The 26,541-nt window shown below is 37.9% G+C and overlaps 1 protein-coding gene across 1 annotated transcript in view; it reads left to right on the top strand.

Moving 5' to 3' along the window:
* LOC107562224 (uncharacterized) overlaps positions 1 to 26,541 on the top strand; it is a gene marked incomplete at its 3' end in the record, with an annotated part of 69,672 nt that overhangs the window by 33,383 nt on the left and 9,748 nt on the right. The window contains exon 2 of the mRNA XM_016246830.1: positions 23,030 to 23,088. Within this exon, the coding sequence (XP_016102316.1) occupies positions 23,030 to 23,088 (59 nt within the window). The remainder of the gene's footprint in view (positions 1 to 23,029; positions 23,089 to 26,541) is intronic.

Consider the following 26,541-nt stretch of genomic DNA (forward strand, 5'->3'; position numbering starts at 1 on the left):
AGCGCAATATTTTTTTTTCCTCGAGAGACATCATGGCTTGCAAACGAGTGAAGCACCTTGCCCCGCCTCTCTCCTCCTCATTAGCATTTAAAGCTACAGACACAGAAATGGCATGTCCTAAGGAAAGCTCATTGTGGGACTGGCTCGTAGTGGCTGAAATTCTGCACCAAGGCTGAATTTCGGGAAAGAGACTTCAGATACAGTACTAGGGACCACCTAGGCCTATATAAAAGCATCCAAAAAGCAGCATGTCATGGGGCCTTTAATGGAGTGCTGTGTTCCACACTTTTCACAATTAAAATTGTAATTTTGATAATTTGTTTACTTAACGGTGCAGATGGACAAGGGACCAAAACCTCATGGCAACACTCCTGGCAGTTTAAATGACACAGTGACACAGCTCATGTGGGTGGTCGGATCAAAAGGCTGAAAGACAACAACACCTCTGTGGAAACAGCACACCACTGAGTTGGACCGCTATTGTGTGTGAACTAGGCATGGGCCGGTATGAGATTTTGACGGTATGATAACCTTAAGCAAAAATTTTGCGGTTTCACGGTATAACGGTATTGTCGTTACAGCTCTAAAATGTGTTATTTTTAAATGACTGAGTAAAAAAAAAACTTTTTTCCGCTGAACACAATATATTTTGTTTTTGAGCAACATACAGAATATTAGGAACAGTAGTCCTAAAAAGAAGAAAAATAAAGAGTGACAACTTTATTTAACCTAAATCTGTAAATACAGTTATTTAATTTTAGTTATATAATTCATATACATATCATTTATATCATTTCATATCATTTAGTTATATAATTTCATATACATAATTAGATTTAATAATAACCCAATTTGAAGCAAAAACAGAATGTTATGAATAGCTTTGTGAAATAAAACTACATGCCTGAACGAAGGAAACAGTAGATGCTCTGAATGAGATGCAGATTCACTCTCTGACAGCAGGAGGCGCTTCTGGGACACCACATACGGCATTTCCTTGGTTACCGCTGTACAAAACAAAGCAGCACTGCGCTAAAACACTGCTTTAATATGAACTATACAGAGACGAGATTAAAAGAAAATACCATGTACACTTTTCTGAAGACAGTCAAGTTCCCCTCAGAAACACATTCATATAAATCCCCAAATCAATATTGAGGATTTTCTTCCAGTAGTTCGTGCATCATGAACAGTGAGTGATCTGCCTGCTACAGTATTTTTCTCTTTGCGTCCGTCTTCAGCGTCTCTGGCCTGTGTTAACGGGCGTTTACAGACTTCATATTTTCACATAAATGACATTTTGGAAAATGATTGCATTGCAACGCAGTTTGTGCAAGTCCAGAACAGAGACGAGTTGCTTGCAATAAGCCAAAAAACGTCCGGTTGCCGATCATGTAAGCTCCAGGGGAAGCTCCTTAAGTTCGGCCATCCTACACAGTACACACGTGACTGACCGCTCGCTCACACCAACAGGAGGAGGAGGGTCGTGTTAAGGTTAGGTTAGATCTACCTAGATCTACACTGCACTCAACCTGAGGGATTCCTACACTTTCAATCTTCGAGGAGACATGAAAAACAGCCCATACCACAGGAACGGTATAACAGAAAGTATTAGCAGTTCTGAAACCGTGAAATTTTCAAATCCCGGTATACCTTGAAACCGCTAATCGGCCCATGCCTAGTGTGAACCCCAGTCAGTCCCTCCAGGATTTTGCAATTCTGCGATCGTTGAATTTATCGCAAAATCAAGCAAACTCCGCAATTTTTGCAAGAGCTCGCAAATTTCTGTAATTGCCGCTTATTTCCCGCACATTTGACGCGTCCCGTGACTTCATCGCAATGCGCATTCAGTCAAAGAAAGGTTGTTTCTCAGTTCCAAAAATGGAATGAACATGATTCTCGAGATTGAATGATCTCGATCACGCGACAACGTTATACATAGCGCTGGGAGATACAGTGAAGAAAGTAGTCGAATTTGCCGCAGAATCAATAACAGCTCTGTGAAATCTTGTGAGAAACATTCAAATTCGGTGCAGAATTCTGTTAAAGCTACAGATATCAGAACAAGCGCCACTTATGTGGAAACCAGGAAAAACATTGTTCAACAACTACAAATCACCACTATTCACCATGGATTTAACATAGTAAAACTACAGGAACAACTTGTGGCAGAAATGGTCTAATGTTTTCGAGTGTTTTTAAATGCTTCACACAATTTTTCCCAGCACTTCAAAGCTTTAAGTATTACCTTGCCGCAGAATCAATAACAGCTCTGTGAAATCTTGTGAGAAACATTCAAATTCGGTGCAGAATTCTGTTAAAGCTACAGATATCAGAACAAGCGCCACTTATGTGGAAACCAGGAAAAACATTGTTCAACAACTACAAATCACCACTATTCACCATGGATTTAACATAGTAAAACTACAGGAACAACTTGTGGCAGAAATGGTCTAATGTTTTCGAGTGTTTTTAAATGCTTCACACAATTTTTCCCAGCACTTCAAAGCTTTAAGTATTACCGAATTTGAAAGTTATTTTTGATGTGATGACATTATTTGTTCATCCTTCATAGGTTGCTCCCATTTATAAAACTAAAAGTTTCATAATGTATGAAAGCAAACACTTATTTTAAAATAAAAAAGACATTCAATTACCACTAGTAAATGGCTGCAGAGAAGTAGGCTACTTACAGGCTTATTAGCCATTTCCACTCCCTAATATATATATATATATATATTGTATTTATTAAATCATACTTAGACATTATGAATGACAGTTATAAAAGTTAATTATATCTGCATCTCAACAACCCGGACAGCACAAGTACATCTCTAAGACGTCTTCTAAAGATCTGGGAAACATCTGCTGTGTAATCTGATAAATGTCTCAGAAGCAGTTTTACTTGCATTATAATAAATTCTATTTGACAGGAAACGTCTTAGAGATGTATTGCAGATGAGCAAACACTCTAAAAAAAATACATCTTGTATATGTAAATGCAGACATCAAATAGACATCTCCGATTAGAGTGAATGCTTTACTGTCAGGAGCTGGTGCCACCTTCTGTAGAACTTGATGGCACTGGTGCTGGTGTCCTCAAATGTTAGTCTGGAGCCTTACAATGGTTCTTGAAGTCAGAAATGTCATAACAATGTTAGAAGAATGTTGTCAGTGGTATATTTTCACTGCAAAACAATAAGAAACGTCGCAAATATCACTGCAAAATTTGAGAAAGCCGCAGCAAAATCAGTCGTTTTAGGCCGCAAAAATCAGAAAAAAGTCCAGCGAAATCCTGGAGGGACTGACCAGTGGTGCATCAAACCTGCAGTCGTCTTGTTTTTGAGCTGCAACACTGTGATGGATTGTTCGGGGGCTGCCAAGTGTCCTTGCTGTCTTTTCTTAATTCACTTGTGTTTATTTCCGGACACTGGTGGAGCATATGTACGCTTTGTCTGTGTATGTAGTCTGCATTGTTGTGAGCGCCACAAGTGTTGTCTTTGATTATGGACATTTACTGTACAGCTGCTTAACCTTTCATAACACTGTCTCATTGCGTTTCACGTTTTCAGTGTTTTGTCAGATTAATTGCAGTGTGAATTGCAGCATGCAGCTGTAGGGAATGTTTTTTTCCAGATCGTTCTAGTTACGAGGACGTTCCAACAACGTTTACTGGGCTGACTGTTTTGTCTTGTGCATCTTGCTTGCGCACTCTCCCATTGTCATTCTAACACTGCTTCTTGTTTTTTAGCCATTGTCTTGCTTTCAGTCAAAGCAATGAGGGGTGGAGAAGCGTTTGCGTGTGCCTGCTTTATCAAGCGCTCATCAGATCTTCTGTAATAATGGCACACTGACTGTGTCAGCTGTAATGATATCTTGACTGTAACTATGATAATAGTCTTTCCTGCAAGGTAGTGGTGCGTTAAATGTGGGTGGCTTTTTTTTTAAAAGGTGAGGAGGGAGATACAGCATTCTTGTGCTGAAGGGCCTAATTAGAGCTGAAATTTCATGGTACATAACTCTATTGAAGCTCTATGAAAATTTATGGCCGTTGTATGACCTCTGACCTCGGCTTCTCTGTTTCACTGTCTGCATCTTGCAGAATGTAGATTAAGGTGAAGGTTTATCAGCTGATAACTTCGCAAGTTTACACTTAAGTATGACTTGTGTGGGTTGAGTTTTGGTCGTCTTTTAACAGAAGCAGCGTTAAGTGGGTTTTATTTTGGCAGTCTCAGACGTGGTGTGAAGCTGGGATCTCTGTGGTTTGTGTGCAAAGACATGAAACACTGTAAGAGTAAATTTCCATGTCTGGCTCGTCGTTCCCCAAGTTTGTAAACCGAAAAAAATGGAATGAATATGTGATCTCAAAGAGCGGTAAACAAATATGATCACCCAGATGCATGATAGACGTGTGACGTCTGTTTAAAATTTTTTTTTTTTTTTAAATATAATTGCTGAAGTTGTTATCATGGTATGCGGTGTTATCCTGATATTGTATTGAATTACAAAAGTTTAAAGCCAACATTTTTTTTTTGCACATAATATCAAGTTGTAGTCATTTTCTTTTAAATTAGAAGATCATATAGAGAGGAATTTCAAAAAGAACCTTGAACATTTAAGAAACGAAATAATTAAATTATTATATAATTAAAAGCACGAAAAGTAAACAAAATGAAGCTTTTTGAAAAATTGAAAAGTTTGAAAATAAATATAAAGTGAAATGGAAGCTGATGTGCATGCTTGATGTGTGAGAACCAATGAGATTTGTTCTTGCGTGTCATACAAACACGTTTGAGCTTCAGCAGGAACCAGTGAGGTTTGTTCTCATGTGTCAAGCAAGTTCAAGTGTCAAAGTTGAGCTTCCGTTTGTCATATTAATAGTGCGTTAGTCAATATTTTCATGTTAATAAAGTCTAGTTATCATACAAAGCAATTGTGACTTTTTTGAAGTTTGAACTTTCTTGATGCATTGGACTTTCAGTTGAGGGGCTAAAATCTCTTTGCTTTCATTAAAAAATATCTTCATTTGTGTTTTGAAGATGAACAAAAGTCTTTGAAATAGCATGAGAGTGAGGAATTGATGATAGAATTACCATTTTTGGGCAAACTCTTCAGGTCACTTTTAGGTTTATACAAAGTGTGTAAACGCTCGACACATTTTTAAGTAGTCTTGACATGTTCTGGCTCAACAAATGACAAATTTTGAGTTGGGACTACCTGTAATAAGCCACTTAGAGAGGAATTGACTAACATGGATAGGTCCCAAATTCTGAGGACGCGTATTCAAAATAAACAGAGGCAAAGGCGTAGTTTGATGACACAGTGACTGAGTGTGGAATCATGGGAGTTGTCATCTTCATCCGCACAGCCGATGCAATCCGACGGGACTCGGGCAGAAATGTTCATGGATGAGCTAATTATTTGTTAACGTAGTAGATTGAAGCAGGGTGAGGCTGAAAGCCGTCGAAGCGAAACGAGGCCGCTGAACGAGCGTGACGCATGGCTCGAAAGCAGCGGAGCTTTTATTATGCCGCAGTCGACCACTTCCGCTCCTTCCGGTCGTGCGCATGTGGGGAAAAAAACCGTATGTTGGATAAAACAGCGCTGTTTTATCATACTAGATACATTTGAAAGTTCTGTTGTTATGCTACTCTGTGCGGTCGTCACCGGTCTAATAAAACGCACAACATATTAAAGCGTCTTTGGTGTTTCCATGTTTTCTACAAAACAAAACCGGAAATCGAGGGGTTATGACGTCATTGGCAGGCAACACAATGACACTATGGACACGGTCACCAACTTCACTAGTTCACTGTCACTAGTTAAAATTGCTTATTTCTCTGGATTTAAACATTCTTCGAAACATTTGGGATAATGTAAGTACACAAGTCAGCAAAATATATAACACTGTTCTAGTGGTTTTTGGATATTTTTATAAAATGTTTTTACATATTGTGCCTTTAAGTTGTTAAAATCTGGGTCCCAAGTTTCGTTTGTATAGTGACTTCAGCAAGAATTCATTCTCTGCTGCCTCTGGTAACTTTACTATGTCACTTTAATAAGAAAACATCCTTTGGAATAAAAACATCTAGAGTACAGAGACGTGCACACGCAGCGGCACACTAGAGAGATCACTGTCAACTCTTGCAGAAGTGGAGCCAGTTATTATTTGCGTTTAGCATTTGGAATTCAAATAAGCTTAAAATGATTTCCTTGTATGGTTTGGCATGTTTGTTCTTAGCCGCTTCGGCCCTGAATCAGGTGCTCTGTTAGTGTGTGTGTGTGTCTGTTTGTGTGTCTTTGTACATTTCTTCTAGTGTTCTGTCTCCTGTGATGTCTGTTCTTCTTGACAGCGCTGACTCAAAGGTGGCCACAGTATAATAATAGCAGCAGAGAAGGAAAGAAAAAAGCAGAAGGAGAGCTGCAGAAACTGTGCCAGCGGCGCAGGCTGCCAGAGACAGAATTATGGCAATATGGCTATTTTTCCTTCTCTTTTTCCCTTATAGTGGTGCTGCCATGTTTTCAGCGGACCACATCATAGATGCAAAAGCAGGGAAGTCTATATAGAGAATGTAAACACTGCACAGGAAGTGGGAAACACATTATATTTACATCGTTCCTCCGAGGCATCCCTTTGTTTAACCCCAAGTAACTTCTGTTACAAACCTACTAAAAGTTTATTGCAGATGTTCATTGAAAAAGTCTGTAAAGCGCACACTTAACAGGGACAAATGTTTGTCAGAAGCTTTGTGCGTAATTCTATGTCTATAAACTGATGAAAGTCCCTTTCAAGGCAAGTCAGTTCACTCTGCTACCATCTTGGGAATGTACAGCTTAGAGTGAGTTAAATGAGCCATTACTTAGGGTGCTTTCACACCTGGCTCGTTGTTTCAGAACCTGGTGCGTTTCCCCCCTTAGCCTCGGTTCATTTGGGCATATGTGAACACGGCAACCGTGCTCGGATCCGCGCCAAAACAATCGGTCCGAGATCGCCTGAACGAGGTGGTCTCGGCTCGATTGAAAACGAACTCTGGAGCGGTTCGGTTGTAGTGAGAAAGCAATGCGATCTAACGGACCAACGAACCAGGCTATATCACAATGTATAATGGGTAATTACGTAAGTTCCGTGAAAAGCATTAGCTTTGTTGTTTTGCTAATACTTCAAAATGAACCTGTGAATGTCTGTGAGTGAGCACGTCTTCGCCATTCAAAATAAAAAAGCGCACTTTTTAATTTTATAATGCCGTCTTATTGCTCTTCTTCCTAGTAGGTGCATTTTAAAAATGTTTTCCCGATGAATCCTGGACTCCTGCTCAAAATTATAAATTATTATAACGACAGCTACAAAAAAAACAACAATAAGCTTGCGAAGCTGTTATCATTCCATCCTGATGGATGACATGCGTGACAGCTAAGTGGAATCCCGGAAAATAAACTGTGGAACTTTGACCAATGAGAGAACAGTTTACTCGCGCGTGACATGTATTAAAAAATTTGGTCCGTTTAGAAACTTTGCCGTGTGAAAGCGAACCGCACCAAGAATAAAAAGCAGCATTGTAATAATTGAATCCCAGTTTCGGAACAAAGCAATCGATCTACAGGTGTGAAAGCACTGTTAAATTGCAAAAATTCACATTTCATTAACATTTTAAATCAGGAATGGTTGACATAAATGGTTTCATAAATGTTGTTTCTTACCCTCCGATAATAATAATAATAATAAACACCGGAGATTGGAGGTTCTTTTATTTGGAAGGTGGGATTATTGAAAGATATAGGGATTCACAGATATTGGTATTGATTTCAGGTCCGATACTGCGCTTCTACTTCATTAAAATGCGCCAATACCAAAAACCGATACCACGCAGCGTGTGAACAGTGCTTGTGTCCACACAAAGAAATATCGACAACAGAGAGCAGAATGGAGTTATTTAAGATTAAGGATGTCTATGAAGTACATGTATGTAATTAATATAATGTTAAACATTCAATATTCACACTGAGTGGATTGAGCATGTGGCGCCTGTGCGAAAATGACAAAAACCGATATCTCGATATTTTCTGTAACTTTGTCTTTAACTATAATTCGACGGTGTTTTGCTGAGTGTGTTATTGTGCTGGTATTTTGGCAGGTTTAGGACTGCCGTGGACAGCTGATTCCCAAAGCTTTTGATATTCTTCTTATTCTGTGGAGTGATTAGTTTGCAGGAGTAACAGAAATTAACTTTTCCAATAAGTTTAAATTGATTTAAACTTATATGCTTGCAGATTATGTTTGCGTGAATACTTAAATACTGTAAATCTGTGTATATGTGTATATTTATCGGAATCACTAGACGCGAGGGCTTAATGAACTCATTTTTGGGAAAACTAATTTTTCACTTTTTTTTGCCTGCAGCTCAAAATTAGCCCATGTGCATTCCGACTAATTTTGCCAGCACGGGTCACAAATGCTTTAACAGGTATAATTAAGTGTGAAAATGACTGAATGAAATATCTGTTTGCTAAATGAAGCCAGCTAACATGATTCATATTCTTTTGGTTTCTGTAACCAATATTTAAAAAAAAATTACAAATGCTATGAAAATACAGGTATCAGTATCTGTATCGGCAAGTATCGCTATCGGACTCATTCTGGAAAAAGTGGCATCAGTGCATCCATATTGTAAACTAGAGCATTCCAATTTCTCCCATTCATTGTAACACCAGCGACCAGTCTCAGCAATATTGTCTGTGCTTTGGTCTGTGCAGCCTCCAAATTCTCTTTAAATATTGTCTATAGGCATACAGCTGTATGTCTGCTTTGACCCACCAATAGAAATAGAATAAGTGGCTATAATAACCTAGTAGAGGCAATTCTGTGGCTTGCATTCTATGTAACCACATCAGATCCATGTTGGTTTCAGTCAGCGCGTCTTGTTTACTGTGGTTGTGCATGAGAAATTTCAAGCATAGAATATGTTGTGTCCCACGATTGTGACTCCTTGGTTTTTCTTAAATGCATTTATTCCCTTTGTGCTGCAAGAAAAAAGTGTGTTGTTGATACATGAGCAAACAGTACATACAGTTGCTCTAAATGTAGGGTTCATGATGCAGAACGCTGTTTTTTTCCCTTGTTGGCACAAACACCAGTAAAAATGCACCTTTTTTTCTGCACAGTAATTTAATGAATTCATTCCGATTCATGTCATCCAAGTTAAAATGTGTTCACAGATAGCATAAATTGCAAACAACAGTGTCAACCAAATTTCTGATGCGTTTTCACGCTTTTTGCTTTTGTCTAAGATGAGACGAAAAAATTAATTTTAAAACACTATTTTAAAACTGTTACCATGCTAATATTTCAGGAGGTTTTCATAAGGACAGTTTTAATGTATAATGTTAAATACATTAAAATGAATGAATGTTTACACAATTTTTAGTTTGGTCTGTTACAGTTTGACCTGTTTTTGTTAATTTGTATGTAATTGGTAACTAATGTTATTTTCATTGACAAACTGAGTTTTTGTGAGAGTAATGGAAATTAACTAAATTAAATGGACATGAAATAACAAAACAATGAGAAAATTTAAAGGATATTTTTGTAATTTTAAAGGAAAATGAACACTGCACAAAACGTGTGTTTTAGGGCAAGTCAGATCACCGAATATTGCATAATATATTTACTTTCATGACATTTTGGTAATGCATAACAACACATGCCAGTTATCTTTGAGTAATATTTTGTCCTGTGCATGTTTTTTTTTCTCTCCAATTAACAGAATTATAAATAATGGATTTAAAAGTATGTTTCTGAATGGTTGTGGTTTGATGCAGAAATGTGTGTATGTGTGTATGTCCCTCTCAGTCCCATAGACTTTCCATTGTCACAGTATATGTGAATACATGGAGCATGGAGCTAATAGGCCAGGTTTTTCTCGCTTGTAAAATCTAGGACACAGACTCCGCTTTTCTTCTGCTGTCTCAGCACGTGATGTGCACATGCGTGTAGCAGGTTTATGTTATTAAGAATGTCTTACTGAGTCAGGAAACTTACGAAGCCTGGTGCATTACAGGAGACCATATGGTTGGTACTGAGGAATTTGAAGATAGATGGTTTTAGACAATCGTTTTAAAAGTGATGGTCCTTTTGTAGTTTATAAATAATGGCAGAAATGTCAGCTAAAATGAATATTCTGGGTGCGATACAATTTGAAATGTTTGTTCGTTCAATTTACTCTGTTCTGTTGTCATTTATTCACCCACATGTCGTTCCAAACCCATAAAGGCCTGTTCACACCAAGGACGATAACTATAAAGATAACGATAAATATATAGTTCTAAAATCATTCTCAATATTAAAGAATAGCAGAGTCCACACCACAGCTATAACGATAAAGGCACAGAGAAAAGATATCATTGAAATCTTTTTTTTCAGCTGATGAACGATTAAAAACATTGACAGCCAATCAGAATTAAACCTGCTATAACGAGCTTGAGAATTTAAAGTGGCAGACGAGCATGCGCTTGGAATAAATAGACGATATCGTCCACTGGTGTGGATGCTAATATAGTTATCTTTATAGTTATCTTTCTTGGTGTGAACAGGCCTTAAAGCAGCACTATGTAACTTTTTCTGTGTTCAAAATTTGCAAAATGTATATAATGAGCGAGTACATCATGAATTCATCTTCCAAACCGCGTTTTTGTCTTATTCCGAATCACTACGTTAGACTTATAATAAGTACTTATATTTGGACTAATGTAACCTGGTTGGGTCGTCACTGCTGCGGAGTAACACATGCCTGTGTGAATCGCCATAGACATAAACTTAGAGAAGTAGCTCCGGTTGGAATGTTCTTCTGCGGGATGTGTGCAAGATCCCTGGCTCACTGCACATTGGGACAGTGATAACTTAATTTCCGGGCAAGCATGACTACGTACAACGTCAACTGACAACATTGTAGAACATCATCACTGGAATTAATCAACAACAGGCAGGACCAATCTCTTTTTGATATCATTTTTTAAACACATTGTTCTGTTCTTACAGCATTTCAGCCGAATATTAATTATAAATGTTAATTACCTGTCTAGCAATGTGTTTATGCGGAAATATACAAAAAATGGTCATTCTATTTATCGAGTTGGCTCATGTGGCTTATGTTTCGCTCTTCAGAAATGTGCACTGATGCTCCCTAGTTTTTGCGGTGCATTGTGGGATTTTTCAGGGAGCGAACATTCCAGTGCAGTGGAAGAATTTTGCGATTGAGACAGCCCTTAAAATGACTCCCTGATCAGTGCCCTGACTGCTGAACTAGGGAGCTGATTATGGCGTTATTTTACTGACAAATGTCGAGAACGTGTTGTTATAGTGCGAAAGTACATCAACGATGCGTGAGTGTGAATTTCTTCACTCGCATGCTGATTTCATTTGCTCTCGCACAAAACCAAAGTGTGCGCGCTCAAACTGTGTCCTGTGCACTCACAAATCTCTCTGTGCTCTTACGGCAGAAATTAATTATTTTCGCACCTTGACTAAATGTTGTCAAAAGTTATCGACCAATCAGACTTCCACTACTGACCGATGGAAATGCTACGTGAAATCTAATTGGCTGAGAGGGAACTGCACCTGGAATTCTTTTGACAATCAAAGATGGATCTACAATTTAATTTAATTTAATTTAATTTAGAAATATTAATCACATGTATATTAGAAATGGCTAGGAATGGGGTGCTTGGATATATATAAGTATATATATGAACAATATATACTCAATATATATAGACGCACACACTTTGAGTGAGAGGAGAGAATCGCGATTGCAAAGGACACGTTTTAAGTTTGTGCACACTCTCTGGGGGAGATCAGGGTATATCTGAGAGCACGCGTCCAGTTTTGTGCGAGAGGAAAGGAAATCTGCATGTGAGCGGAATTGTTAATGTACTTTCATACTACAACAATGTGCTCTCGAAAGTTGTCAGTAAAATAACGCCATAGCTGATTGAGAGACACACCCTTACATTCATCTTCAGGAAATAAATGGAGACATTTTTAATACTCTCCCTTAATTGTTGTCCATTGCAACCAAAATTTTCAAGCTTCATAAAAGTTCATAAAGACATTGTAAAAGTAATCCATCCATCTTTACAAGCAGTTTAATACAAGTGTTCTGAAAAAGCACAATGACAGATTAATTTAGGCTTTTATATATAGGATTTAAAAGGAGAATTGTAAACCTTCTGTATTAGTTGGTCTGTTTTACTTTGTCGGATTGGGACTAGGGTTGCAAAGCGGTGGAAAATTTGCGGAAACTTTTCAAAAATTCCTGGAATATTCCAAAAAATCCTGGAAAGTTTCCAAAATTTCTGGAATATTTCTGAAATTTACTCGAAAATTTCCACCTTTTTGCAACCCTAATTGGAACTCATTTATTTCCATTGTAAGTGCCTCGCTGTAACCAAGCGGCAACCTTCCGGTCTTTCTCGTGACACCAACACGGAAGTGACTAAAACTGCAATTCATCGACTGGCTGCTAGAGGCTGACTCCCCATGTTAAAATGTCCAACTTTACAGCAGAATTTTTTTTTTTACAGCCTGGTACAAAAAGTGGTTTTGGTCTATATACCACATATATAGTTCTGCAAAATTAAGGGCGTGGCCACTTGAGTGACAGGTGGATTGCCGCTGCTGTCACCACCGTCAAGTTAGGTGGGCGTGGTTTCAGCAACCAGCTCCAGCCTCTTTGCCCATTTTCGATTATCCGGGAGTGACGCGCGGTGGCGCGCTGCCAAGATGGCGACGGCCGGCTCCGCCTACTTTAGACTTCAAAAATGCTCTTCAGAAACCTATGGGTGACGTCACGGACACTACGTCCATGTTTTTTATACAGTGTATGGCTGTAACCCAGATTTAAAAATAGACGAATCAAAAATGTTTTTGTTGTAATCAACAATATGCCACAAGTACTGTCGATTGAGCTGTTTTCTGCCAAGAATTAGCATTTAAATGGATTTAGACAGGGCCGTTTCTAGGCATAGGCGAGCTAGGCGGTCGCCTAGGGTGCCACCAGCTGAAGGGGCGCCAATGAGCGCACGTACTGGCACTTTTAGCAGGGTTGTGACAAAGAGTGGCACGGTCACCCTGAAATATGACTGCCCACTGTAATATGATCCCCACTGGATCCCCCAACATTATTGGGCTAGAGTACTGTCAATCTGACGATGCCTGTATGCCACTAGATCAGAGTGCTGTCAATTGGTGCCTGATTGTTGCATGCAAAGTTTGCATTTGGAACGCTCAACAACGCCATTAGATCAGTGGGCTCTGCCAGTGCTCAATGTTTCAAGAAACAACAACAAAAAAATGTAACAAAAAACAGATAAAGACAAAAAAGTAGCCATTAATAATATATAAACAATATGTAGTAGTATAGTATATAGTATCCAAATCAAAATATAATAAAATTAATTTGTTTAAATTATGTGCAATGTCTTAGCCACTAGGGATTGTTACATAGGGCTATACAGGCATCTAGTGGCAACACAATGATATTACAGATACTAAATTGTGCAAAATGAATAATTTGGGGAGGGGGGGAGGCAATAGGGATTTCGCCCAGGGCGTCAAATTGGCTAGAAACGGCCCTGGATTTAGATATCATGATCATACTGCTGATGGGTCCTAGAGTTTCACTGGGAACTGGTTCAATATGTGTGTGGCAGCACATTGATTCAGCTAAAGGAATGACTCCAGCATGCAGGCCAACGAACTGGTAACACAGCGACCCTGCTGCACTGGGTACACTGGGGAAGATGGAAACTTGAAGCCCCTCCTAGGAAAACAGGAAGCAGCTGTAACAACATCCTGTTTCAGAGTGATGTCCAGGGAGCAGTGGCACATGGGTGAGCCATCAGTAGCAGCCCAGCAGAGGGACAAGAATACAGCCCACTGTGTCAGAGCAGCAGTGGGGGGCCGACGGGCTGGAATTTTTTCCATTCACCCTGTTGGAGTCAATGACCAGCAGTCAGTTGAAGATAGACACATGATACAGGAATACAGTTGCTGGTTTTCTTTATTGAAGATGATGGTTGATAGTGTAAATTAGAGAGAGAATGAGTCTTGAAAATCTGAGCTAGTGTGGCTTGTGTCTCTTAGTGTGTGTGTGTTTTCACATAAACTGCTGGGAAATGTGTCTTTGTGTTCACAATGCTATTTTGGGAGCTGCAGTGACTGAGGAGATGAAATAGGCTATGCTGTTCTCAGTGTCTGGAGGAAACAATGGGTGAGGTGGGAATGAGATGAGAGTTTGAGATGAGGAGTGTAAAGTGACAGTGAAACGGAGGGAGGAGGGAGGTTCTCCAATATCCTCCATCAAATCTTCAGACTGTGCAGCAGTCAGTCATGTTTCTGGCAGCATTCAGAGCTAATTGAATTTAACTGAGGCTCCACAGAACAGACTCCACATGCACTTAGCTGCCTCTCAATGTGTTCTTTATAAAAGTCTCAAACCAATTGGGCAAGCCTTATGTGTTCCTTTTTGTCTCTGTATGTTCCTCATTTTCAATTCTAATATGGCCCGTCTTGACCTGAATTTGTGCTAGCATTTTACTTTGCGGTTTCATATTGAATCAGACAAATGCTTAAAAAGCATTCCCTTGACTGTTCCCCCCCAAAAAAACGACAATTCTGTCATTTACTATCATTTATACTTTTATTTATTTACCATCACTAATTCTGTCATTTATTCATGCCCTTCCAAAACTTTCTTCTGTGCAGCATCAAAGAAGATATTTTGAGAAATATATCTGTTCTTGTCCATGCAGTGAGTCAATGGATTCCAGTGTTGTTTGACATTTAAAGGTGTGGTCACATTTATTCAGCAAATTTTCATCGGTCAAATCTGGTCAGGAATCCATGCAAATGGTAATTTCACATGAGGGTGAAAGATTTCCTCACACAGGTGTTCTTGGGATCCTATGAATTTTCCTTGATGCAGAAAATGCAGACGGAATCACAGAATTCAGTTATAAAAATTTAAATTAATGCAAATTTTGAATGAATGAATTAAAAATAGGTTTTAGACAGAGCCAAATTTTAATTGAATAAAAAAAAAACTGACTTCACAGGGCTGTTCCTTTTATTTGTGTTATTTATTTATTTGATTTGCTGTTTGTTCAGCATTTTGTCCAAGCAATAATAAAATTACATTTTCATTTATAATTAAATAAAAATTGAGAAATTTGAATTGTGAAATCATTATCATGATTCGTATCGCATCGTGAGTTGTGTGAATAGTTACATCCCTACAACAGAGTCTTTTTGCCCACAAAAATGTGCTGAAATTTCACTAATGTGACTGTACCTAAACACATTTCAAACTATAATCTTTTGTACTCCACAGAAGAAAAAAATGCATACAGTTTTGGAATGACATGAGGACGATGACTATCACTTTAACATATTGTGCAAAAAAAAAAAGAAGCCATATGAGCAACCAGCCAATAAAGTATTGCAAGTTGAAAGTAGGGCTGGACGATATAGCTAAAAAAAATGTATCAATGGTATAATGGTATAATGTTTCATATCGTTCGGTATTGATGATTATTGAAATTTTTTATAACCTTTTTTAAAATAAAGAGCAAAATATATATATTTTTTATATATTTTTTTATTTAACCACTGTATTTTTCAATTAACCCAATTTATTGAGACAAACAAAAAAATGTTTAACAGTCAAACACAAAATAAAAAATGTAACAAATATCTAATTTCTAATGCTTTATATGCAGATTAAATGGGTCTTAAGGACATTTTTGGCTTGTTTCCCGAGGCCACAGGAGGGCGCAATGAGCAAAACAATTCAGCGTATTAAATTGTCAACGCAAGGAAATAACTGTCTATAAAAAAAATGTGCATTACGTCTAAATTAATTCATATAATTTAAATATAATTTCGTAAATTGCATAAACAATTATGAACAAAACAGCTTCATGTATTTATACATTGCTTAATACAAAGAGCCGAATCGCACATCACACAGACTGCATTTGAAAACATATGAGACGCAGTGCAAAGGACGTGACGTCACAAATTTGTGAGGTGTTTTCTAAAAGTTTAAACTGTTTTAACTTTGCATGGCTTTCTATACATCTCTTGTGTGAGACGCGAGTGCAACAGTCATATTTGTCCATTTAAAAAAATTGCTAAATTTGCGTTCTGTGTGAATGGCTTCGTTTCGGTTTTAACCTAATCAAGATCTTCTAAGCATTAAGCTACTATATTTCTCTAATATTTTGAATGAATAACGCAGCAACTGCATGTCTCGTGGGCTAGAGTAGACTAACAAAACATTAAAATGCAACAACGTCACTTACATCATCATCACTGCGTCTCGTGTGCAACTGATGACGCTCCCTGACGCACACGTAACATTTGATTGTACTATTTTTGTATTCAAATGCAAATGTTTATTTTAAATTCTACTAATACTCATTCTTTATTTACGATCTCCTCATCACAGGCAGGCACAGCACTCAATTCAGCATGTGTTCGTGTTTGTGTGTGATGTCTGCGTCACTCATAGCACATGACTATATCGTGCACTATATTGAACATTTTTTCTATTGTTATCGAAGAAGATGTACCGTCGATAAATATCAATACCTTTTATCGCCCAGGCCTAGTTGAAAGTAATGATAGCTTGCAGGTCAGACTGATTTATTGAGTTCAGTCAGATTCATCAGACTGATTCAAACTGTAACTCTTTTGAACAATTCATTAAAAGAAGCAGAGTCATTCGCTCATGAAACAGACTACACTGGTCAAATCATTTTTCCCCCCGATGCAGCTCGAAAGAAAAACTCAAAAGTAAGAAGTGTTATCTGTCAATAGTTTGCTGTGCACGGACTGCAAACTCAAATTCATTATGGAACTGGCGTGAAAAGCAGTGCAGGAAATGTTGGTAAGCACTCTAATGCATATTGCACATATATATGGAAAGAGCTTTTGCCAAGCTCAAATCTGACGACCTCTTCTTGTCTAATCAGGCCAGTTCTTAGACAGAATAAGCTGCAAAATGCATCAGACTTTGATGACTGTCAAGATTCTGGCTGTAGATGAGTATAGATGAGACCAGATATAATCAAGCTACTTGGATCTCATACCAGACATCTCATTCAGAGGAATTACACACTCTCACTGTTCTGCAGGAAAGGAAAAGCCGCTTCACGACAGAAAGATATTTACGCCCTGACCGAATGATGATAGATGTCCTTGGGAGTTGTGACTTGTGCCAAGTGCACCTTTGAGCGCTGTTTAATGGTTAATTGTTGCAAGCTACCCGACACATTCATTATTATGCTTTGTGTGTTAGTTCTGCTTTCATAAATCCTAGTTGAATCTTCGATGGAGCCTCATGGTGTCGATTTTGGACTGGTGTTGGCCTAGCTCTCCAAGTCCCCTCAGGATGCTTACATTGGGTGTGTGGGATTTGAATGATTTAGGAGACTCTCTAAAAGCTGCAAGCTTGTAAAGTGAGGGTGAATCCTAAGGATGAAAGCTGAGCAGGATAAAAGCTGAGGAAGGACCTGATCCGGGTCAGGCCATCACAAAAGACCAGGATACTGACCCTGGTAACATGATGCAGAATTATTGTAAATTGAAGGACTTCCTGTAAATGTCTTTTTATTTTTTTATTCCAATTTCACTATATTGTTCTTTCCATCATGTCATCATTTTCTGCCCGACACACAAAGTGGGTGGTGGAAGTCCGCTTCTGTAATCGGTCAGCTCGCAGCGAGGGGGTGGAGGGTCCAGGCAGGTCATGGGAAACTGACTGCAAAGAATCAACGCTGAGTGAAATGAGACTCTCACTCTACATACACATATAAACAAATACATAAGAGCATTTAAATAAGACACATGAGCTTCCCACAGGGCACACAGACACACCCCTCATTAGCCCACCTGCTGGAATATCTTGGCTGTTTCTATTCTGAAGTTGATTTTTGTGTCCTCCTTGACTTTCAGTGACTTTAAAGTTACAACAGGATTGTCATATTTGTGAAGTAACTATGTGTTTACCACACAATCAAATGCAGATGAGGTTCACTTGCCAGAATTATTTCACCTAGAGGTTTCCCCTATTGCAATGAAATTCAAAATATACAACAAAAGTATGTTCACATGATCAGGTTTTCTAGTTTTAGTTTTTATTTTAGTTTGTTAAGTTTTAGCATTTTAGGACACTAAAATGTTAATTAACTGTATCATTTAAAAAAGTTTAATGACGTTCAATTTCACAGTTTAGTGTTAAAATATACAATGTATCCAAAAATAAAACTCCAATTTGTTGCTGTTTTATTAAGTTTTGGTGTCATAATGAATTTGTTTAGCTTGTTTTTTCCAGTTATGTTTTGTATTTTCAGTGTAATTTTTTGTATTTAGTTTTAGTTTTCATTAAAGATTACACTGAATAGTAGTTGAAATACAATGCAGTGATAGTGCCTGAGATGTCCACAACATGAAAATAAAACCTAAAGCACGTACTTAAAAAGAAAAAGAGAGAATTTTTTATGAATTTTACAACATTAACACTTAGTGTCCTGCTTATTAATGTGAAGCTGCTTTAAGCAGGACAATAAGTGTTAATGTTGTAAAATTCATAAATTATGAAAATTTTTAATTTCAGCTGTATAAAAGATAATAGGCTTTTTATTCAGCTCAATTTAATTCAGTGTTCAATTCAGTTCAGTTGAATAACTGTCAGTGCTATGGTCTATCAATAACTATCTGAGCCATTAATTTTTTTGACTGCAAAAATCGAGTTAAAGGGGTCATATGATGTGATTTAAATTTTTCCTTTCTCTTTGGAGTGTTACAAGCTCTTGGTGCATAAAGAAGATCTGTAAAGTTGCAAAGACTAAAGTCTCAAATCCAAAGAGATATTCTTTATAAAAGTTAAGACTTGTCCACGCCCTCCTAAAACGCCTCGTTTAAACACACCCCCACATGTCTACGTCACTGTGTGGGAAGATTTGCATAACACCGCCCAAATGTTCATGCAAAGAAAGAAGGCGTAACTTTTATTCTCGCTGTAGTATTGTTGTTGCCGCTGCCTCCGCCATGTTGTGGAGATGCTGTGTGTTTCATTGTGAAAGCGAAACTACTTTGTTTGGCCTTCCAAAAGAGGATGATATCCGCTTCGTCATGCCTAGAGCTGATCCATGCTGGTCGCTGAGGAAATACATCAACTTTGTGCTGTGGATCGCCGGATCGGCTTTCACCGTGGACGAAGTCTAGACCGAGGTCATCACATGTGGTTGCCGCAAGCCCGCTGGCCGCCGCTCACTCAAGCCCGCCGTGTGTGACACTGTGTGTTTTGTTGTGAAAGCGAAACTACTTTTTGGCCTTCCAAAAGAGGACACAACTAGAAATCAGTGGTTAAGTTGTATTTACAACACTGTTCCAGAACAGTTCAACCCAAATATTCAGATGACAAATGCAGACATGGTTTTATGTTTACGCGGCGCGATACGCAACGCGTAAAAACACAGTATAAGTATAAACACAGTATATCCCACTGGATGCAACAAATGCCTCGTTTGTAATGGGCTTTATTGGTTTTGTCTCATCGCTCCGGCTGGGACACGGCATCACAGTATGGTAAGGGGTGTAACATTTCCATCACACGCTTGAGGTATTCAGCCAATCACAACGCACTGGATAGCTGGCCAATCAGCATACACCTCGCTTTTCAGAACGATGAGCTTTGTAAAAATCGGTGCGTTTCAGAAAGGCGGGGCATAGAGGAGCTACAATAGTGTACATTATGTGGAAAATAATGTGTTTTTTTAACCTTAAACCGCATAAACACATTGCATTACTCTGTACAAATACAAATATCAAGAACCTTTCTGTATTTGCAATGATTTTCTGCAAAGATACCTTTTTTATCCTGCCAATGTTTGAGATTGAGATTTCTTTTAGAGAATTTAACTTAAGTATAATAGTAAGGTCAGACTAAAGCTCTTGCAATGTCTGTTATTACTGTTTTTATCAAGGCTGCAATGAGTTTTATAATCAACCATGCTATTGACTTCCATAATGAAAAATAATCCAGCAAGTCTGTTTCAATTGAAGAGATGAGACAAGACTGACAAGGGCTTTGGCTGTAATGGTTCATTACCGGTCTGTCACTCCCATCATGTCTCCTGTGATGTTACATACTGTCATTTTGAATGAGTCGCAGTATCACAGACAGCTGTCATAGTGCTGTGTTGATTGATTGCATCTGTGCTTGGAACGCCCAATAGAGGAAGGAGATGAAAGTTCTCAAATAAGTCTGATTTCTTCAAACAATATGATTTATATGTGATTACAGCATCAATTGTGCAATCAATCCTTATTTTTCCCTTTAATACCCATCAGTGTTAATTTCGTTGATGAAAAATTGTCGTCCTAATTTTCGTCAACAACATTTTTTTCACAGACGACAAAGAGATAAACTAAAACTCTTTTTGAATGACAAAAACTATGACGTAAATCTATTGACATTTTCGTCAACGAATAAAAACGAGACGAAAATGTTAGGGAGGGACGATTTGGGAAGAGATTCATTCAGAACGAATCTGCTGCGTGGTTCGGAGGTTAGATGCGTACATATGAACCGGCGGGACATAAGCTAAAATACACTTGCTGCACGTTGCATAAACCGTTCAAAAATATCAATATGTGGGAGTAAGAGAAGAGCAGACATATGGATAAATATGACGACGCAATAGATAACTCAATTCGGTCCAGTTTTCTGAGCGCAGACACTGAAGCATACACATACAGAAAGCGCGTCTCACAGCGCGCGAGTACTCTTTCGCGTCGCATGAATGGAGAATTACACACAAAATTATGTCAAATTGTCCGTTTTGACGAGTATTCACGTAAACACAGTTGATTACGTCTTAAGTGAACGTAAACAGTAGGGAGAACGTGTATCAGTACATTGCATCCATTCCAGCTGAGCGTTCGGTTTTAATGGGACAGCAGCCTAATTTAGTTGCTATTGTCCGAGTCATTGATGTTAATCAAGCAACAAAAGAAAGACCACGCACTGCTCTTGACTGAAAAACGTTAGTAGCCCTAAAGATTAATCTAAATTTATTTATAAAAATTAATTGAAAAATGAAATATGGTTTCTGTGTGGGTAACAGATTGTGTTAACCTTCCTTAGATTTCAGGCGCTGTGGCCTTTTCAGGGTTACCCAGTGGAATATATGTAGCAAACCCCCCCCCCCTATTCTTCTGATAGCCTTTAAAAAAAAGTGGCAATCTCCAAGGGTTATACATATATCTTGTGTTTAGTATGGGTCTCTTGAGAAATTATAGACTGTTGTTATCTGACAAGAGTGAGCAGATGATGGAAGCAAACCATCCATTGCTTTGTGCACAGAGATAAACACAACGAATAATAAAGCAATGCCCCAAAATGCCTACCTAGACAACATTTTAAGACATCACATGCACACTCTTAATGTGTGGACAAGGCAAATCAGACAATATGGTGAATGGGGTTAGACAAATATTGATTTGTAAATATGCTTATTTCATTGAATAGGCCTACCTAAATGTTTTGATATAATGCAGCCTATTTTAGAATATTTTACATAATATTTGTGTATACAGTGTGTTTTTATGCTAATTAGATGCTTTATGCTGATTGTGTGTGATATGTATTTTTATGCTAATGAATCACTACGATAGCAAAGCAGCACGCTAACGTCACACTCTACTTGAAACACTGCACGGTTTTCAACCTTTTTAACTCCAAATAGAAATTGACATGACATTTTATTTTTTTTTGGAGTTGATATTAGAACACATTTTCGTTTGTCATGCATCTCTTCGCAATGATGCGCATGTTATTGCAAGAGTTTGTTGTGTTTGGAGTGACTTAAATATCTGGTAGTGTGTGATTTTTCAGTCTTTTATTTACAACTTTTTCTGCTGTAACCATATATAAAGTCTGCAAATGTATGATGCCTAGTGTTTTATAAGCGGTTCATGTAGTGTATTCCATTCTTTGTAGGAAGTGAAGTGACATGTGACATGTGAAGTGAAGTGACATGTGGCCAAGTATGGTTACCTATACTAGGAATTAGTGCTCTGCATTTAACCCATCCTAAGTGCCCACACACACAGCAGTGAACACACACCCGGAGCAGTGGGCAGCCCGGGGAGCAGTTTGGGGTTCGGTGCCTTGCTCAAGGGCACCTCAGTCGTGGTATTGAAGGTGGGAGAGAGCGCTGTACATTCACGCCCCCCACCTACAATCCCTGCCGGACTGGAGACTCGAACTCGCAACCTTTGGGTTACGAGTCCGACTCTCTAACCATTAGGCCACGACTTCCCCAGCTCATTACATTTGTGTATTTGGCGGGTGCTTTTATTCAAAGTGACTTACATTGTATTCAATATAAACATTTTATTTGTTCATTCAATCCCTGGGAATCGAATCCATGACTTTGGTATTGCTAACAGCATGCTCTATTGTTATCTAGCATTTTATGTAGCATTGATCGTCATGGGCATTTTCTTTGATAATACAGCATGACCTGACTCTCGCCATATATAAACTTTTCTTGAGTCGTGGATTTGCAGTATTATTTGCTGGTCTCTTAGATTTCCTCTGAGCATTTGAGCCCACAGTGCACCTGCATCCACTATTGTTCTATTGTGGTGTGAAACGTGTTGTGCAGCTGAGTGTGGGGGCCGTGCAGGCACAGTGGGCTCTAATTAACACATAGGCCTATTTGATCATTCACTCTGCTGAAAAGACCTAAAATTAACACAAACATGTTTTGTTCTGTAGTGTAGTTGTGGAGTAGTATGTTTGGTTTGGATAAGTGTGAATGGAAATGGTTTTGTTCAGTTTTGGTCTTTTCCTCTGTCGTTTGTATTGATCATTGAGTCGCTCATCTAGAACTGTTCTGTAAATAAGATTGAACTGAAGGGTGTGGCCACATTTACAATGATCTCTCTCTGTCTCTGTTATAGATGCCTTTGTCAACAGTCAGGAGTGGACGCTCAGTCGCTCCGTACCAGAGCTCAAAGTGGTGAGTCCAATCACTGATGTTTAAAATGTGCCATTTTCATCATAACTAATACAATATTTAATTTGCATAATTTTATTGCTTAAATTAGTGTTGCATGCTCGCGACCTCACCACAAAACAGCTTTGATCAGGTCGTACCCTCTCTAAATTGGCCTGAATACGCTGAATTCTGTGTTTCTTGGCCTGTGGAAAGTTAATTTGAAATTAGAAAATAAACTCTTAGACTCTTTACACTCTCACTGCTTTATTTGTTGGTCCACTAATAATATCCATAAAGATATATATGCATCACAAATGTCATTACAGCGTAATGTCCTCCATCGCAAATTATTTCTTGTTTGATGGCTTTCTGTGATGAAATAATTGCATGTGAAAATGACATTGTACCAGTTTTAAAATGAAATGACTGACTTGTCATGCCAACGCATATTAATGCATAGATATAATTTGTTTAATCCAAAATAAAGAAAATTAAACAATATTTAGGGTTTGGTCAGAATCCGCTAAAGTATTGCGAAGATATAGCCTCAAGTCCATTTTTGTGTGAATTTCTTCAACATCGGAAATCTTTTGATAACCTTTTGCCAGCAGTGTCTGAGGATGATCTGAGCCAATTTTGGTGAAAATCAGGCAAACCATCTAGGACAGGTTCAAAAAAAGTATTTTTTTTTTGACCCGTAGAAATTAAAATTTTGGTATGCATTTGACTCGGCATGTGGAAAAATAATTTTGCTTCTAGACTTAACGGATCCTATTGTATCCATTAGGTTTCTTCTTCTTCTTCTTCTTCTTCTTCCTCTTCCTCTTCTTCCTCTTCTTCTTCCTCTTCTTCTTCCGCTTCCTCCTCCTCATCCACTCTTGAAGTCTATGACAGCCCATCGAACTACTTGGAGAGAAGGTCATGAAATTTGGCACACAGATAGAGGACAGTCTCCATATTAAATGTAACAAATTTGGAGTCTCAAATCTCAAACTCTCTAGTAGGGCTGTGTGATATTGAAGAAAAATACCTTGTTAAAAAAATGCTATATTCGATATGCGATACGATATTGCTTAAAGTGTGTAAAATCAATTTCAATTATATTTTAAAATATTTAAAAATGAAAATTATATAACCAATTTGTTTCACATTCTTTCTTGGAAAAGAAAGAATCACTACAACTTCTGAAAGTGACCAGCAGTGTTTTAGCATTACATAAAAAGTAATGTCACAAATCAGAAAATGTCATTTTAACATCAGTGTGAACATACAAAAAAAAAAAAAATGTATGACTAATTTTATATCATTGTAACTTTGTTTCCATACACTTTAAGTACTTCTTCATATACCAAAGCAAAAACTATAGTCTGAGAAAGTTCAAACATGATTAAAGGCAAGTGAACAGTCAGTAAAAAAAACGAAAAAAAAACTAATACACAATTTACAATGATAGATAATATAAACTGTAGTATTCAGGTACAGAAATGTAATAATTGTGTAAAATAACACTGCATAGTGTTCACTGTATGAATGAAATTTAGATTCATCTTTGTTATAGCTGTTTTGTTGTTTGATTAACATTAGGGACATATTCAGCAGCACGTATTTATAGGCTGCTGTCCCTTTAAATCCGACTGCACGGATCCAGTATAATGATACTCATCCGATTTCTTTCTCAGCTGTTTACATTAATTTAAAACATAACCGACTGCGTTTACGAGAATGATCGTCGAGACGGGTACTATTGACATAATTCTGTGTGTATGTGTCTGTTCAAACATGAGGAGATGCGAAAGACGAATCAACTCGGTCTGAAACGCGTCTCTCTGTGTGTGCGCACTTGTGCGGCAGAACGGAAGATACGCTGTGCGAGATGCGGCTTGTGCGCGCGCTTCAGGTGTGAGTCAGACAGCAAGACGAGACGGCAAAGAGTTGTTTTCTGCAATTTATTGCACTTAATAACTCTTTTTAACGTCAAGCAATTCTCTGCTATATGCTTCGAACTAAAACTTTGACCTTTTGCAACATTTTGATTTAAGTAACCTATTATTAAAATGATTCGGATATCGCACGCCCTTGCGATATTTGCATTTGCGATATTTCGATAATTTCGATATATCGTGCAGCCCTACTCTCTAGTGCCACCAATAGGCCAAATTTACACTCATATTTCTGCAATTAACTTTGAACCGATTCCTTGGCTCATGCCGAGCCAAATGCATACCAAAATGTAAATTTCTATGAGCCAAGATTTTTTAGCAATTTTGAATTTTGCTCCTTTTTTGAACTTGAATAATCATTGAAAATTTCTCATAACCTTTCTTAAACAGAGAGCAGTAGAAAAAAGGTTTAAATTTAACCACAGTATTTTTAATTTACCCAATTTATTAAGACAAACAACAACTTATTTTAGTCTTAACAAACTAAATATCAAATAAAACAAAATAAAATTGAAACAAATATCTCCTTTCTTATATTTTATATGCAGACTGAATAAGTGTTAAGGAAGCTTTTGGCCCATCTCCTGAGGCCACAGGAGGGCGCAATGAGCAAAATAATGCACCTCATTAAATGGTTTATTCAATGCAATGAAAATAACGGCTGTCTATAAAAAAGTATGTCTAAACTAATATTTATAAATCAAATATGATTTCGTAAATTGCATAAACAATAATGAACAAAACCGCTTCATGTATTTATGCATAGCTCAATACAAATAGCCAAAGCGCCGATCACACGATTGCATTTAAAAACACATGAGACGCAGTGGAATGGAATAAAACTCCCACAAATTCTCGAGACATGTTTTCTAAAAGTTGAACCTCTTTTAACTTTACATGGCTTTCTATTCATCTCTTGTGCGAGACGCGAGTGCAACAGTCATAGTTGTGCGTCTCAAGAATGTGCCGAATATGCGTTCTGGGTGAATGGCTTGGTTTCGGTTTTAACCTAACCAATATCTTCTCCGCATTGAGCTTCTATATTTCTCTAATATTTTGAATGGAAAATGCAGCAGCGGTGCATCTTGTGGTTTCAACTGGATATAGACTAACAAAAACTTAAGGTTTTTTCTCGTGCGCCGCTGATAAGGCTCCCTGACGCACACCTAAAATTCAAATATACCGTTTTTCATTTGAATGCGAATTTTTATTTTAAATTCGACTAATATTCCTTTTTTTGATTCACAGTCTCCTCATCACACGCAGCCACTGCACTCATTTCAGCGTGTGTTTGTGTGTTCTTTTGGCTCTCTGTTTGTCACTCATAACACACGCCTTTAAAGAAAAAAAAAAAGCGTGACACTATCGTGCGATATCTCAAAAAAAATTTTCTATCGTTATCGATGATGGCGTACCGTCGATAAATATCGATACCGTTTTATCGGCCAGGTCTATTTCGTAGTTCTTTTATAATATCGAATGATGTTCTATGACAAGGAAAAACCAATAACATGATTAAGAATGGATGATAACA

This window comes from Sinocyclocheilus grahami, unplaced genomic scaffold (genome assembly GCF_001515645.1).
Source record: "Sinocyclocheilus grahami isolate Dianchi unplaced genomic scaffold, SAMN03320097.WGS_v1.1 scaffold813.1, whole genome shotgun sequence".
NCBI classification, from domain to species: domain Eukaryota; kingdom Metazoa; phylum Chordata; class Actinopteri; order Cypriniformes; family Cyprinidae; genus Sinocyclocheilus; species Sinocyclocheilus grahami.